The following is a 13,763-nucleotide window of genomic DNA, read 5'->3' on the forward strand; positions in this document are numbered from 1 at the left end:
CAGAGTTAGGGACAGGGTTAGGGACAGGGACAGGGACAGGGTTAGGGACAGGGACATGGTTAGGAACAGTGACAGGGACAGGGACAGAGTTAGGGGCAGGGTTAGGGACAGGGTTATGGACAGGGCCAGGGCCAGGGCCAGGGCCAGGGCCAGGGTTAGGAACAGCGACAGGGACAGGGACAGAGTTAGGGACAGGGACAGTGTTAGGGACAGGGACAAGGACAGTGTTAGGGACAGGGACATGGACAAGGACAGAGTTAGGGATAGGGACAGGGACAGGGACAAGGACAGAGTTAGGGACAGGGACAGGGACAGCGACAGGGATAGGGACAGGATTAGGGCCAGGGACAAGGCCAGGGACAGGATTAGGGACAGGGACAGTGTTAGGGACAGGGACAGGGACAGGGACATGGACAGAGTTAGGGACAGGGACAGGGACAGGGACAGGGACAGGGACAGGGACAGGGACAGGGACAGGGAGAGAGTTATGGACAGGGACTGGGTTAGGGACAGCGACAGGGACAGGGATAGATTTAGGGACAGGGTTAGGGACAGGGACAAAGTTAGGGACAGGGTTATGGACAGGGCCAGGGCCAGGGACAGAGTTAGGGACAGGGACAGGGACAGAGACAGGGACAGGGACAGAGACAGGGACAGGGGCAGAGTTAGGGACAGGGACAGGGACAGAGTTAGGGACAGGGTTAGGGACAGCGACAGGGACAGGGACAGAGTTAGGGGCAGGGTTAGGGACAGGGACAGGGACAGGGTTAGGGACAGGGACAGGGTTAGGGACAGGGTTAGGAACAGTGACAGGGACAGAGTTAGGGGCAGGGTTAGGGACAGGGTTATGGACAGGGCCAGGGCCAGGGACAGGGACAGAGTTAGGGGCAGGGTTAGGGACAGGGACAGGGACAGGGACAGGGTTAGGAACAGCGACAGGGACAGGGACAGAGTTAGGGACAGGGTTAGGGACAGGGTTATGGACAGGGCCAGGGCCAGGGACAGGGACAGAGTTAGGGGCAGGGTTAGGGACAGGGACATGGACAGGGACAGGGACAGGGACAGGGACAGGGACAGGGACAGGGACAGGGACAGGGTTAGGGACAGGGTTAGGAACAGTGACAGGGACAGGGACAGAGTTAGGGGCAGGGTTAGGGACAGGGACAGGGACAGGGACAGGGTTAGGGACAGGGTTAGGAACAGTGACAGGGACAGGGACAGAGTTAGGGGCAGGGTTAGGGACAGGGACAGGGACAGGGTTAGGGACAGGGTTAGGAACAGTGACAGGGACAGGGACAGAGTTAGGGGCAGGGTTATGGAAAGGGCCAGGGCCAGGGCCAGGGCCAGGGTTAGGAACAGCAACAGGGACAGGGACAGAGTTAGGGACAGGGTTAGGGACAGGGTTATGGACAGGGCCAGGGCCAGGGACAGGGACAGAGTTAGGGGCAGGGTTAGGGACAGGGACAGGGACAGGGTTAGGGACAGGGTTAGGAACAGTGACAGGGACAGGGACAGAGTTAGGGGCAGGGTTAGGGACAGGGTTATGGAAAGGGCCAGGGCCAGGGCCAGGGCCAGGGCCAGGGTTAGGAACAGCGACAGGGACAGGGACAGAGTTAGGGACAGGGTTAGGGACAGGGTTATGGACAGGGCCAGGGCCAGGGACAGGGACAGAGTTAGGGACAGGGGCAGGGTTAGGGACAGGGACAGGGTTAGGGACAGGGACAGGGTTAGGAACAGCGACAGGGACAGGGACAGAGTTAGGGACAGGGTTAGGGACAGGGTTATGGACAGGGCCAGGGCCAGGGACAGGGACAGGGTTAGGGACAGGGACAGGGTTAGGAACAGCGACAGGGACAGGGACAGAGTTAGGGACAGGGTTAGGGACAGGGTTACGGACAGGGCCAGGGACAGGGACAGGGACAGGGACAGGGTTAGGGACAGGGACAGGGTTAGGAACAGCGACAGGGACAGGGACAGGGTTAGGAACAACGACAGGGACAGGGACAGAGTTAGGGACAGGGTTAGGGACAGGGACAGGGACAGGGACAGAGTTAGGGACAGGGTTAGGGCCAATACAGTAGCTGTTAATATGTATGAAACATAAAGTAAATCATAGTCACCCACTACTATCATGCCACTAAGTGGTGCCATTATAGAGCCACCAATCAGGCCAATCTAATAGAGCCACCAATCAGGCCAATCTGATAGAGCCACCAATCAGGCCAATCTAATAGAGCCACCAATCAGGCCAATCTAATAGAGCCACCAATCAGGCCAATCTAATAGAGCCACCAATCAGTCCAATCTGATAGAGCCACCAATCAGGCCAATCTGATAGAGCCACCAATCAGGCCAATCTAATAGAGCCACCAAATCAGGCCAATCTAATAGAGCCACCAATCAGGCCAATCTAATAGAGCCACCAATCAGGCCAATCTGATAGAGCCACCAATCAGGCCAATCTGATAGAGCCACCAATCAGGCCAATCTGATAGAGCCACCAATCAGGCCACTAGCAACTATTCTGCTGCCTGAGAATGTGCTAGAAAACATAAAATGACTCGAAACACGTTGTAACGAATCTCTTCGTCTGAGGAGGAGGAGGAGGAAGGATCGGACGAACATGCAGCGTGGTAAATGTCCATGTTAATTTATTAGACTGAACACACAAAACACAAAATAACAAAGCGAATGAAAGAAACGAAACAGTTCTGTAAGGTGACATACACTAAACAGAAAACAACTACCCACAAATCATAGCGGGAACACAGAATACCTAAGTTTGGTTCCCAATCAGAGACAACGATTGACAGCTGCCTCTGATTGGGAACCATACTAGGCCAAAAGCAGAAATACAAAACCTAGAACAAAAACATAGAATGCCCACCCCAACTCACGCCCTGACCACCCCAACTCAGGCCCTGACCACCCCAACTCACGCCCTGACCACCCCAACTCACGCCCTGACCACCCCAACTCAGGCCCTGACCACCCCAACTCACGCCCTGACCACCCCAACTCACACCCTGACCACCCCAACTCACGCCCTGCCCACCCCAACTCACGCCCTGACCACCCCAACTCAGGCCCTGACCACCCCAACTCACGCCCTCACCACCCCAACTCACGCCCTGACCACCCCAACTCACGCCCTGCCCACCCCAACTCACGCCCTGCCCACCCCAACTCACGCCCTGCCCACCCCAACTCACGCCCTGACCACCCCAACTCACGCCCTGCCCACCCCAACTCACGCCCTGACCACCCCAACTCACGCCCTGACCACCCCAACTCACGCCCTGTTCACCCCAACTCACACCCTGACCACCCCAACTCACGCCCTGACCACCCCAACTCACACCCCGACCACCCCAACTCACGCCCTGTTCACCCCAACTCACGCCCTCACCACCCCAACTCACGCCCTGACCACCCCAACTCACGCCCTGCCCACCCCAACTCACGCCCTGCCCACCCCAACTCACGCCCTGACCAAACTAAAACAGAGACATAAAAAAGGAACTAAGGTCAGAACGTGACTCAAGTTATCCTTCAAAAGTCTAGTTTCTTGGACACCAAAACATTATGGTCAAACAAAACAAGAGCCAGACCACACAGAGGACATTATCCTTCTACTTAGTTAATTACTGGCTGTAATCCAAACTGCACTGCCTGTATCCCAAATGGTACTCTATGGGCCCTGGTCTAAAGTAGTACCACTATATAGGGAATAGGGCTCTGGTCAAAAGTAGTGCACTATATAGGGAATAGTATGTCATTTGGGAGGTAGAAACGGAGTAGAAAATTAATAGGCTTCAAGTCCTAACCCTGCTGCCTCCTGGAACACAGACCTTGTGAGTTCTCCTAACGACTGGCATACTGAAAAACAAACTGTTCTGACAGCACAGTTCAAATTAGACAAATGGTTAGTGTGGGCAGTAAAAAAGGGGGACAAACGGCACCCTATTCCCTATTATTTAGTGCACTACTTTTGACCAGGGTCCATAGGGTTCTAGTTTAATAGAGGGCACAAAAAAAGTAGGGTAGCATTTGTGACGTTGAATTTGGTGCTGTACTGTTAAAAAAAAGAAAAAAAACACACAAAAAAAGAAAACATGGCAAAACATTTTGTTCGCCGCGCAGTTCGAAATGCACTTTTTAGTTTTTTTTTGTGACACATCATTATTTATCGCGCTGTTTTCTAATGTTTCCCTCATTAGTTCCCCGTTAATATTTCATCAGCTGTTAAATATTCATTTAGCCTAACATCACAACCACATTGGGAGCACGTTCTGCTTCTCTTTCTGTCTGTGTGATCATTAATAATGATGATATCTATACACCCCTTTATTCCACATTACTTTCAATAGGATCCGTTAAAAACAACCAGACTTTTTTTTAACCAAATTGTCTCCACGCATTTTCACAATCTTTAAGTTCAAAAGTGTGTTTTATTGTTCAATTCATGTACCAACTTGCACCGCAGTAGATCACTGTTAAACTGTAGAGTCCATCCAATCACCAGCCTGTACCAACTTCCACCGCAGTAGATCACTGTTAAACTGTAGAGTCCATCCAATCACCAGCCTGTACCATCTTCCACCGCAGTAGATCACTGTTAAACTGTAGAGTCCATCCAATCACCAGCCTGTACCAACTTCCACCGCGGTAGATCACTGTTAAACTGTAGAGTCCATCCAATCACCAGCCTGTACCATCTTCCACCGCAGTAGATCACTGTTAAACTGTAGAGTCCATCCAATCACCAGCCTGTACCATCTTCCACCGCAGTAGATCACTGTTAAACTGTAGAGTCCATCCAATCACCAGCCTGTACCATCTTCCACCGCAGTAGATCACTGTTAAACTGTAGAGTCCATCCAATCACCAGCCTGTACCAACTTCCACCGCAGTAGATCACTGTTAAACTGTGTGGAAATCATCTAATGAAGTACGATTATCTTAAACTGGGGAAGCTGATCCTCTCTGCAACTTAGCAAATATTTCATTTTGTCTTTGTGTATTTGACAAAGTACATTTTTCTTCACTTCAAAGAAAGGTAACATTTGCTGAATTAGTGGAGGCCTGCCAACAGAAGCGATGGCAAACATAACAGATTCACAAAATGTTGGACATGTTCTGTAATTTCGAGAGGATTATTCCTTATTTAACAAAGCTCTCTGATCTTAATGAGTCAACAGTAATGTGCTAATTAGCAGCATTACTGAAAGTAGACAGCAGTATCCTATTAGAAAACAGCATCAAAAGGATACAGGGAATTCTCTAGTTGTCTCATTGAGACAGGGAATAAATATGTAATATTTTATAGTACAGTGTTCATTTATATGACTCTCCAATGGACGTGGCTACAAGTCAGAGGCCACTGTGGTTCCAAGATAGAGGCTACTGTGGTTCCAAGATAGAGGCTACTGTGAGTACAAGACAGAGGCTACTGTAGCTTCAAGACAGAGGCTACTGTGACTACAAGACAGAGGCTACTGTGGCTACAAGACAGAGGCTACTATGTCTACAAGACAGAGGCTACTGTGTCTACAAGACAGAGGTTACTGTGGCTACAAGACAGAGGCTACTGTGGCTACAAGACAGAGGCTACTGTGGTTACAAGACAGAGGCTACTGTGGCTACAAGACAGAGGCTACTGTGACTCCAAGACAGAGGCCACTGTGGCTACAAGACAGAGGCCACTGTGGTTCCAAGATAGAGGCTACTGTGGCTACAAGACAGAGGCTACTGTGAGTACAAGACAGAGGCTACTGTGGCTACAAGACAGAGGCTACTGTGAGTACAAGACAGAGGCTACTGTGAGTACAAGACAGAGGCTTCTGTGGCTACAGGACAGAGGCTACTGTGGCTACAAGACAGAGGCTACTGTAGCTACAAGACAGAGGCTACTGTAGCTACAAGACAGAGGCTACTGTGGCTTCAAGACAGAGACTACTGTGGCTACAAGACAGAGGCAGAGGCTACTGTGGTTACAAGACAGAGGCTACTGTGGCTACAAGACAGAGGCTACTGTAGCTACAAGACAGAGGCTACTGTGGCTTCAAGACAGAGCCTACTGTGGCTACAAGACAGAGGCTACTGTGACTACAAGACAGAGGCTACTGTGGTTACAAGACAGAGGCTACTGTGGCTACAAGACAGAGGCTACTGTGACTCCAAGACAGAGGCCACTGTGGCTACAAGACAGAGGCCACTGTGGTTCCAAGATAGAGGCTACTGTGACTACAAGACAGAGGCTACTGTGGCTACAAGACAGAGGCTACTGTGGCTACAAGACAGAGGCTACTGTGAGTACAAGACAGAGGCTTCTGTGGCTACAAGACAGAGGCTACTGTGGCTACAAGACAGAGGCTACTATAGCTACTAGACAGAGGCTACTGTGGCTTCAAGACAGAGGCTACTGTGGCTACAAGACAGAGGCTACTATAGCTACTAGACAGAGGCTAGTGTGGCTACAAGTCAGAGGCTACTGTGGCTACAAGACAGAGGCTACTGTGGCTCCAAGACAGAGGCTACTGTGGCTACAAGACAGAGGCTACTGTGGCTACAAGACAGAGTCTGCTGTGGCTGCAAGACAGAGGCTACTGTAGCTTCAAGATAGAGCCTACTGTGGCTACAAGATAGAGGCTACTGCAGCTTCAAGATAGAGGCTACTGTGGCTACAAGAAAGAGGCCACTGTGGCTACAAGACAGAGGCTACTGTGGCTACAAGACAGAGGCCACTGTGGATACAGCTGTAGGGTCTTCATTTGAGCCAGTTTGCTACAGCAGGAAAATAAACCTGCAGAAACAAGAAATGTGAATTTTTATGTGGATTATAATTCATGGACATTTTTGTAGGGGTTGATACATTTTTCGTAACGGAGAATCAAGTCTGAAATGTCAAAGTGGAAATTATAGAATTAAGCACCTATATCTGTACTGTAAACCCCGCCTCCTCCATTAACACATACCACTGTAAACCCCGCCTCCTCCATTAACACATACCACTGTAAACCCCGCCTCCTCCATTAACACATACCACTGTAAACCCCGCCTCCTCCATTAACACATACCACTGTAAACCCGCCTCCACCATTAACACATACCACTGTAAACCCCGCCTCCTCCATTAACACATACCACTGTAAACCCCGCCTCCTCCATTAACACACACCACTGTAAACCCCGCCTCCTCCATTAACACATACCACTGTAAACCCCGCCTCCTCCATTAACACATAACGCTGTAAACCCCGCCTCCACCATTAACACATACCACTGTAAACCCCGCCTCCTCCATTAACACATACCACTGTAAACCCCGCCTCCTCCATTAACACACACCACTGTAAACCCCGCCTCCTCCATTAACACATACCACTGTAAACCCCGCCTCCTCCATTAACACACACCACTGTAAACCCCGCCTCCTCCATTAACACATACCACTGTAAACCCCACCTCCTCCATTAACACATACCACTGTAAACCCCGCCTCCTCCATTAACACACACCACTGTAAACCCCGCCTCCTCCATTAAACACATACCGCTGTAAACCACGCCTCCTCCATTAACACATACCACTGTAAACCCCGCCTCCTCCATTAACACACACCACTGTAAACCCCGCCTCCTCCATTAAACACATACCGCTGTAAACCACGCCTCCTCCATTAACACATACCACTGTAAACCCCGCCTCCTCCATTAAACACATACCGCTGTAAACCACGCCTCCTCCATTAACACATACCACTGTAAGGACATTTAAATAAGTTAAACGAACTCAATTACTTTTATTCTGGGGAAAAACTGAATAGATAGATACATTGATCAATGTTAATGGTTTTGGTTTATGTTGAGCTCACCAGTCCCCGACTTTGTACAAATAATTGCATTACCTGCTCTGACACATTTACAATGTAATTTCCTTATATTTGTATTCTGTATTTTTTTTTTAAGTGTCATTTCAAATCCGCCCCTTCAATAGATCTATGCATTACCAAAACAACCATGTATAATGTTTAAACGAAGTTGACAAAAATCTCCTCCTGCTCTAACCGTGATTTATCTGGTGTTTTGTACATATAAATGCTTATTCAAGCATCTGTGGGCAGATGCATTTATCCTACTCTGGCATCTCTAACGAATAACTCTGTTCTGTTAGCATTAGCCTTGACACCGTCTCTTCTAGAGTGATAAAAAAATAATGTGATCAACAAAGTTGAGTGGGTTTTTTTTTCGTATCACAAAGCTGAGAGACTGCTCTTTACTGATTAATGTAAGAGATTACTGTGGAAGTCTTATCGTGGGGGGGGGGATATGAATGGGGGATTTGGGAGGAACAGCATTAATCTTTATAAACAGTACTGTTGATATTACATCATTTTCAAAAGTACTTATATATCAGAGTATTCACAAAAAAAGTACTTTACAGTTTAAAATTACTTTTCATAACATGATTGTTTGATGCTTTTGAAATTGTACTCAACTGATGGAATCCAAAAGAGTATTTAATTAAAATTATAATTGTATAATTTTTGAAAAAATATAAAATATAAATATATTGCATTGACACAAACATTTTGTCTGTCAATAAAAACATTATACACAATCAATAGTGTGTCTTCAGGCTCTTATCCACAGATAACCTTGCACGCTTTTCTTTCTACAGTACAGATACAATTCCACTTGAATCACCTTGTTCCTCTGTCATCTGCTACCATCTAACGGTTCTTACCGGTATAAACGCTTTCTGCGGTTGAGGAAATATACGAAACGCAATTGTGTTTGTCCTCCGCGGTGTTCCGTAGTCGGGGGCTCATAGGTCCGTTTCTGAAAACACAGCCTTTTTGTTTCGGTTAAATTCCTCTAGTAAATTGTATTTTTTTTGCAGTGAATTGTGCACAATCTTACTAGTAAAATTAATTTATTTACAATGGCATACCAGCTCTACAGAAATACGACGCTAGGAAACAGTCTGCAAGAGAGTCTTGACGAGCTAATTCAGGTAAACTGCAGCTATGCTAGCTCCCAAGCTAGCTAGATAATTAGCTAACGTGATCTAGTTGCACTTTGTTTTAGGATAGCAAGTTAAGTTAGCTAATTATGAAGCCACATTATTCATCGTTAACTTCGTTATTTGAAAAAAAACGGGTGTTATCTTTCACTAGAAATAACTGGTTAGCTAACCTAGTTACCCTTCTCGTCTTCGACATAGCTAGCTAACTAGTTAGCAATGCTAACAAGAAGCATCTCCATAACTGGCTGCAGTGACGTCTGATTTGAACCAAGAAACTAAAATATCCGTCTTATAAAGCTCATTTACAGGCTCAGTTTTAGTTTTGATTGACTAAATTAAGCTGGCTAATGTGTTTCACCGAAGTCAGTGGTGATGAGTAACGTTCTTTTGGATTCACTACATTTGTATTGATAGTTACTGGCTCATTAGTTATTAGCTATTATACGCGCATGCGCGACTAGTTAAAGGTGATGAGCTCAATAAACTCGTGATTTCTGGTTCAAGCCTCACTCCAGCACTTCTCAATCACTAGCTACATTACTTCTAGGGAGTTTTTCCTAGCCACCGTGCTTCTACACCTGCATTGCTTGCTGTTTGGGGTTTTAGGCTGGGTTTCTGTACAGCACTTTGAGATATCAGCTGATGTACGAAGGGCTATATAAATACAATTTGATTGATTGATTTACCAGCTACTGTTAGCTACTCATCTGAAAGCAGTAGCTAGGTATATATTTCTTACAATGTTAAACTTGAGTCATGATTAAATGGAAAAACGGTTATTTCCCCCTTCCCCCCAGACCCAACAGATCACTCCTCAGTTGGCGCTTCAGGTTCTCCTCCAGTTTGACAAAGCCATCAACACGGCGCTGGCCAACCGGGTTCGCAACAGGGTCAACTTCAAGGTGAGGACCCGGCTTGTGTTCACTAGGAAGCAAAGCAAAGGAAACGAGGAAGAGACCGGTCTGAATTTGTCTAATAGAAACGCTTGTTTTCATGGGCAAAACACAACTGTTTGCAGTTGTTTGGACTAATTATTACTCTCCTGTTTGCACCTACCTTAAAGGGACAAATACGGGCTGGAACAGGTGTAGGCTTTCTCTCTAGCCAAAGCAACACCACAGCTGGCTGGAACAGGTGTAGGCTTTCTCTCTAGCCAAAGCAACACCACAGCTGATGCAACAAACACTGTATTGAAGGTTATGGTTAAATCAAAGTGCATTCGTCACGTACACAGTTTACAACTTACTTGTAAGCTCCCTCAACAGTGCTGTACAATATCAATATAATCAAAGTCAAATAATAAGTAGTAGGTAGAATGTAATATAATGGACACAATTGGGGCGGCAGGGTAGTCTAGTGGTTAGAGTGTAGGGGTGGCAGGGTAGCCTAGTGGTTAGAGTGGAGGGGCGGCAGGGTAGCCTAGTGGTTAGAGTGGAGGGGCGGCAAGGTAGCCTAGTGGTTAGAGTGGAGGGGTGGCAGGGTAGCCTAGTGGTTAGAGTGGAGGGGCGGCAGGGTAGCCTAGTGGTTAGAGTGGAGGGGCGGCAGGGTAGCCTAGTGGTTAGAGTGGAGGGGCGGCAGGGTAGCCTAGTGGTTAGAGTGGAGGGGCGGCAGGGTAGCCTAGTGGTTAGAGTGGAGGGGCGGCAGGGTAGCCTAGTGGTTAGAGTGGAGGGCGGCAGGGTAGCCTAGTGGTTAGAGTGGAGGGGCGGCAGGGTAGCCTAGTGGTTAGAGTGGAGGGGCGGCAGGGTAGCCTAGTGGTTAGAGTGGAGGGGCGGCAGGGTAGCCTAGTGGTTAGAGTGGAGGGGCGGCAGGGTAGCCTAGTGGTTAGAGTGGAGGGGCGGCAGGTAGTGGGAGTGGAGGGGCGGCAGGGTAGCCTAGTGGTTAGTGGAGGGGCGGCAGGTAGTGGTTAGAGTGGAGGGGCGGCAGGGTAGCCTAGTGGTTAGAGTGGAGGGGCGGCAGGTAGTGGTTAGAGTGGAGGGGCAGCAGGGTAGCCTAGTGGTTAGAGTGGAGGGGCGGCAGGTAGTGGTTAGAGTGGAGGGGCGGCAGGTAGTGGTTAGAGTGGAGGGGCGGCAGGTAGTGGTTAGAGTGGAGGGGCGGCAGGGTAGCCTAGTGGTTAGAGTGGAGGGGCGGCAGGGTAGACTAGTGGTTAGAGTGGAGGGGCGGCAGGGTAGCCTAGAGGTTAGAGTGGAGGGGCGGCAGGGTAGCCTAGTGGTTAGAGTGGAGGGGCGGCAGGGTAGCCTAGTGGTTAGAGTGGAGGGGCGGCAGGGTAGCCTAGTGGTTAGAGTGGAGGGGCGGCAGGGTAGCCTAGTGGTTAGAGTGGAGGGGCGGCAGGGTAGCCTAGTGGTTAGAGTGGAGGGGCGGCAGGGTAGCCTAGTGGTTAGAGTGGAGGGGCGGCAGGGTAGCCTAGTGGTTAGAGTGGAGGGGTGGCAGGGTAGCCTAGTGGTTAGAGCGTTGGACTAGTAACTGGAAGGTTGCAAGTTCAAATCCCCGAGCTGACAAGGTACAAATCTGTTGTTCTGTTCCAAGGCAGTCATTGAAAATAAGAATTTGTTCTTAACTGACTTGCCTGGTTAAATAAAGATCAAATTAAAACATAAAAACAGATGACTGTTTTTTGTCTGGAGCAAAAGCCTTCACCCACAAACTGGTTCATCCCTGGTTGAAAATGATCTGAAATCACGGCTGTATGTGTTTATTAATACATCCCATTGGTTGAAATGCCATTCTGCTTTTGTGCACCTTTTCTCGTCATGTGTAGTAACATTCTCTCGCCTCTAGGGGTCACTAAACACCTATAGATTCTGTGACAACGTGTGGACCTTCGTTCTGAATGACGTGGAGTTTAGGGAAGTGACAGATCTGGTCAAGGTGGACAAAGTCAAGATCGTCGCCTGCGATGGGAAAAGTAGGCTCACTTTTTTTTTCTCTCTCAGGCCATTTTCTCTTCATCTTTCAAACAGACTCGGTTAGAACTAGATTACACACTTCGCTTTCCAAGTATAAGACCAAGTGAATTACTATTTCTCACACCGTAATTTGATTTTGCTGCAGATTCTCATTTTGAAATATGCACAATGTATCACCATACTAACCTGCCCAGCTCCTTTTCTCTTATCAGACACGGGCAATGCTGCAGAGTGAACGAAGACGATGGCATCCGCTGAGACGTTACTGATGAAGAGGAGGGTGGAGAGAAACCACCCCATATCACAGACAGACAGGACTGTATATATAACTTATTACAGTAATGGCTGTGAAGAAGATACACTTAAACCCGTGTGTGTGTGTGTATATATATATATATACGACCATCTGGATCAATGGGAGTGAATGGACCAGTCAAGGCCTTGGATATTGCTTGCATGACTTTTTTATTTAAATAAATTTGTTTCTTAGAACTGCCTTTTCAGTTTAGTTACTGTTGTTGAGCTTGTTAACCTTTAATAAACTTTTATTTAAAATATGGAGACTGATTTTATTTCTGGGGGAGAAACTGCATTTGAAACAGATGTCGTGTCACTGTGTTTTTTTTAAATGTTTTTAATATTTTTAAACAGTATAGCTTTCTTCCTCACTCGTCCACAACGGAGCCATCTTTGATCCTCTGCTCCTAAAACACACGTGACCGTCCCCTTGACAACGACCTGCTCTATAAAGGCTCTGCTTCAACTGCAATTGGTCTTACTATTGGTCTCGCTATTGGTCTCGCTATTGGACTCACTATTGGTCTCACTATTGGCCTCGCTATTGGCCTCGCTATTGGCCTCGCTATTGGCCTCGCTATTGGACTCACTATTGGACTCACTATTGGACTCACTATTGGACTCACTATTGCTATCCACTGTCTGTGTTCTTTGGATAGAAGCTTATCAGATGTTATTGGTCTCGTACACAGATGTTATTGGTCGGTACACATTTAGCAGATGTTATTGGTCGGTACACATTTAGCAGATGTTATTGGTCTCGTACACAGATGTTATTGGTCTCGTACACATTTAGCAGATGTTATTGGTCGGTACACATTTAGCAGATGTTATTGGTCGGTACACATTTAGCAGATGTTATTGGTCGGTACACATTTAGCAGATGATATTGGTCTCGTACACAGATGTTATTGGTCTCGTACACATTTATCAGATGTTATTGGTCTCGTACACATTTATCAGATGTTATTGGTCTCGTACACATTTATCAGATGTTATTGGTCTCGTACACATTTAGCAGATGTTATTGGTCTCGTACACATTAGATGTTATTGGTCTACACATTTATCAGATGTTACATTTATCAGATGTTATTTGGTCTCAGATGTTACACATCAGATGTTATTGGTCTCGTACACATCAGATGTTATTGGTCTCGTACACATTTATCAGATGTTATTGGTCTCGTACACATTTATCAGATGTTATTGGTCTCGTACACATCAGATGTTATTGGTCGGTACACATCAGATGTTATTGGTCTCGTACACATCAGATGTTATTGGTCTCGTACACATTTAGCAGATGTTATTGGTCTCGTACACAGATGTTATTGGTCTCGTACACATTTATCAGATGTTATTGGTCTCGTACACATTTATCAGATGTTATTGGTCTCGTACACATTTAGCAGATGTTATTGGTCTTGTACACATTTAGCAGATGTTATTGGTCTCGTACACAGATGTTATTGGTCTCGTACACATCAGATGTTATTGGTCTCGTACACATTTATCAGATGTTATTGGTCTC

The 13,763-nt window shown here is 47.3% G+C and overlaps 1 protein-coding gene across 1 annotated transcript; it reads left to right on the forward strand.

Annotated features, from left to right (window-relative positions):
* Positions 1 to 8,795: 8,795 nt before the first annotated feature.
* On the forward strand, positions 8,796 to 12,490 carry LOC124026042 (transcription initiation factor IIA subunit 2). Its single transcript, XM_046339220.1, has 4 exons — positions 8,796 to 9,018; positions 9,828 to 9,932; positions 11,806 to 11,932; positions 12,146 to 12,490. The coding sequence occupies exons 1-4, from the start codon at positions 8,947 to 8,949 to the stop codon at positions 12,166 to 12,168; spliced, it is 327 nt and encodes a 108-aa protein (XP_046195176.1). The 5' UTR covers positions 8,796 to 8,946; the 3' UTR covers positions 12,169 to 12,490.
* Positions 12,491 to 13,763: the final 1,273 nt, after the last annotated feature.

The sequence above is a fragment of the Oncorhynchus gorbuscha genome, unplaced genomic scaffold (assembly GCF_021184085.1).
Source record: "Oncorhynchus gorbuscha isolate QuinsamMale2020 ecotype Even-year unplaced genomic scaffold, OgorEven_v1.0 Un_scaffold_2527, whole genome shotgun sequence".
Lineage (NCBI taxonomy): Eukaryota > Metazoa > Chordata > Actinopteri > Salmoniformes > Salmonidae > Oncorhynchus > Oncorhynchus gorbuscha.

Coding starts and splice junctions, on each gene's coding strand:
- LOC124026042 (XM_046339220.1), top strand. CDS start 8,947: ATGGCATACCAGCTCTACAGAAATACGACGCTAGGAAACAGTCTGCAA. Junction 9,933..11,805: donor GCAACAGGGTCAACTTCAAG/GTGAGGACCCGG, acceptor TCTCGCCTCTAG/GGGTCACTAAACACCTATAG. Junction 11,933..12,145: donor CGTCGCCTGCGATGGGAAAA/GTAGGCTCACTT, acceptor TTCTCTTATCAG/ACACGGGCAATGCTGCAGAG.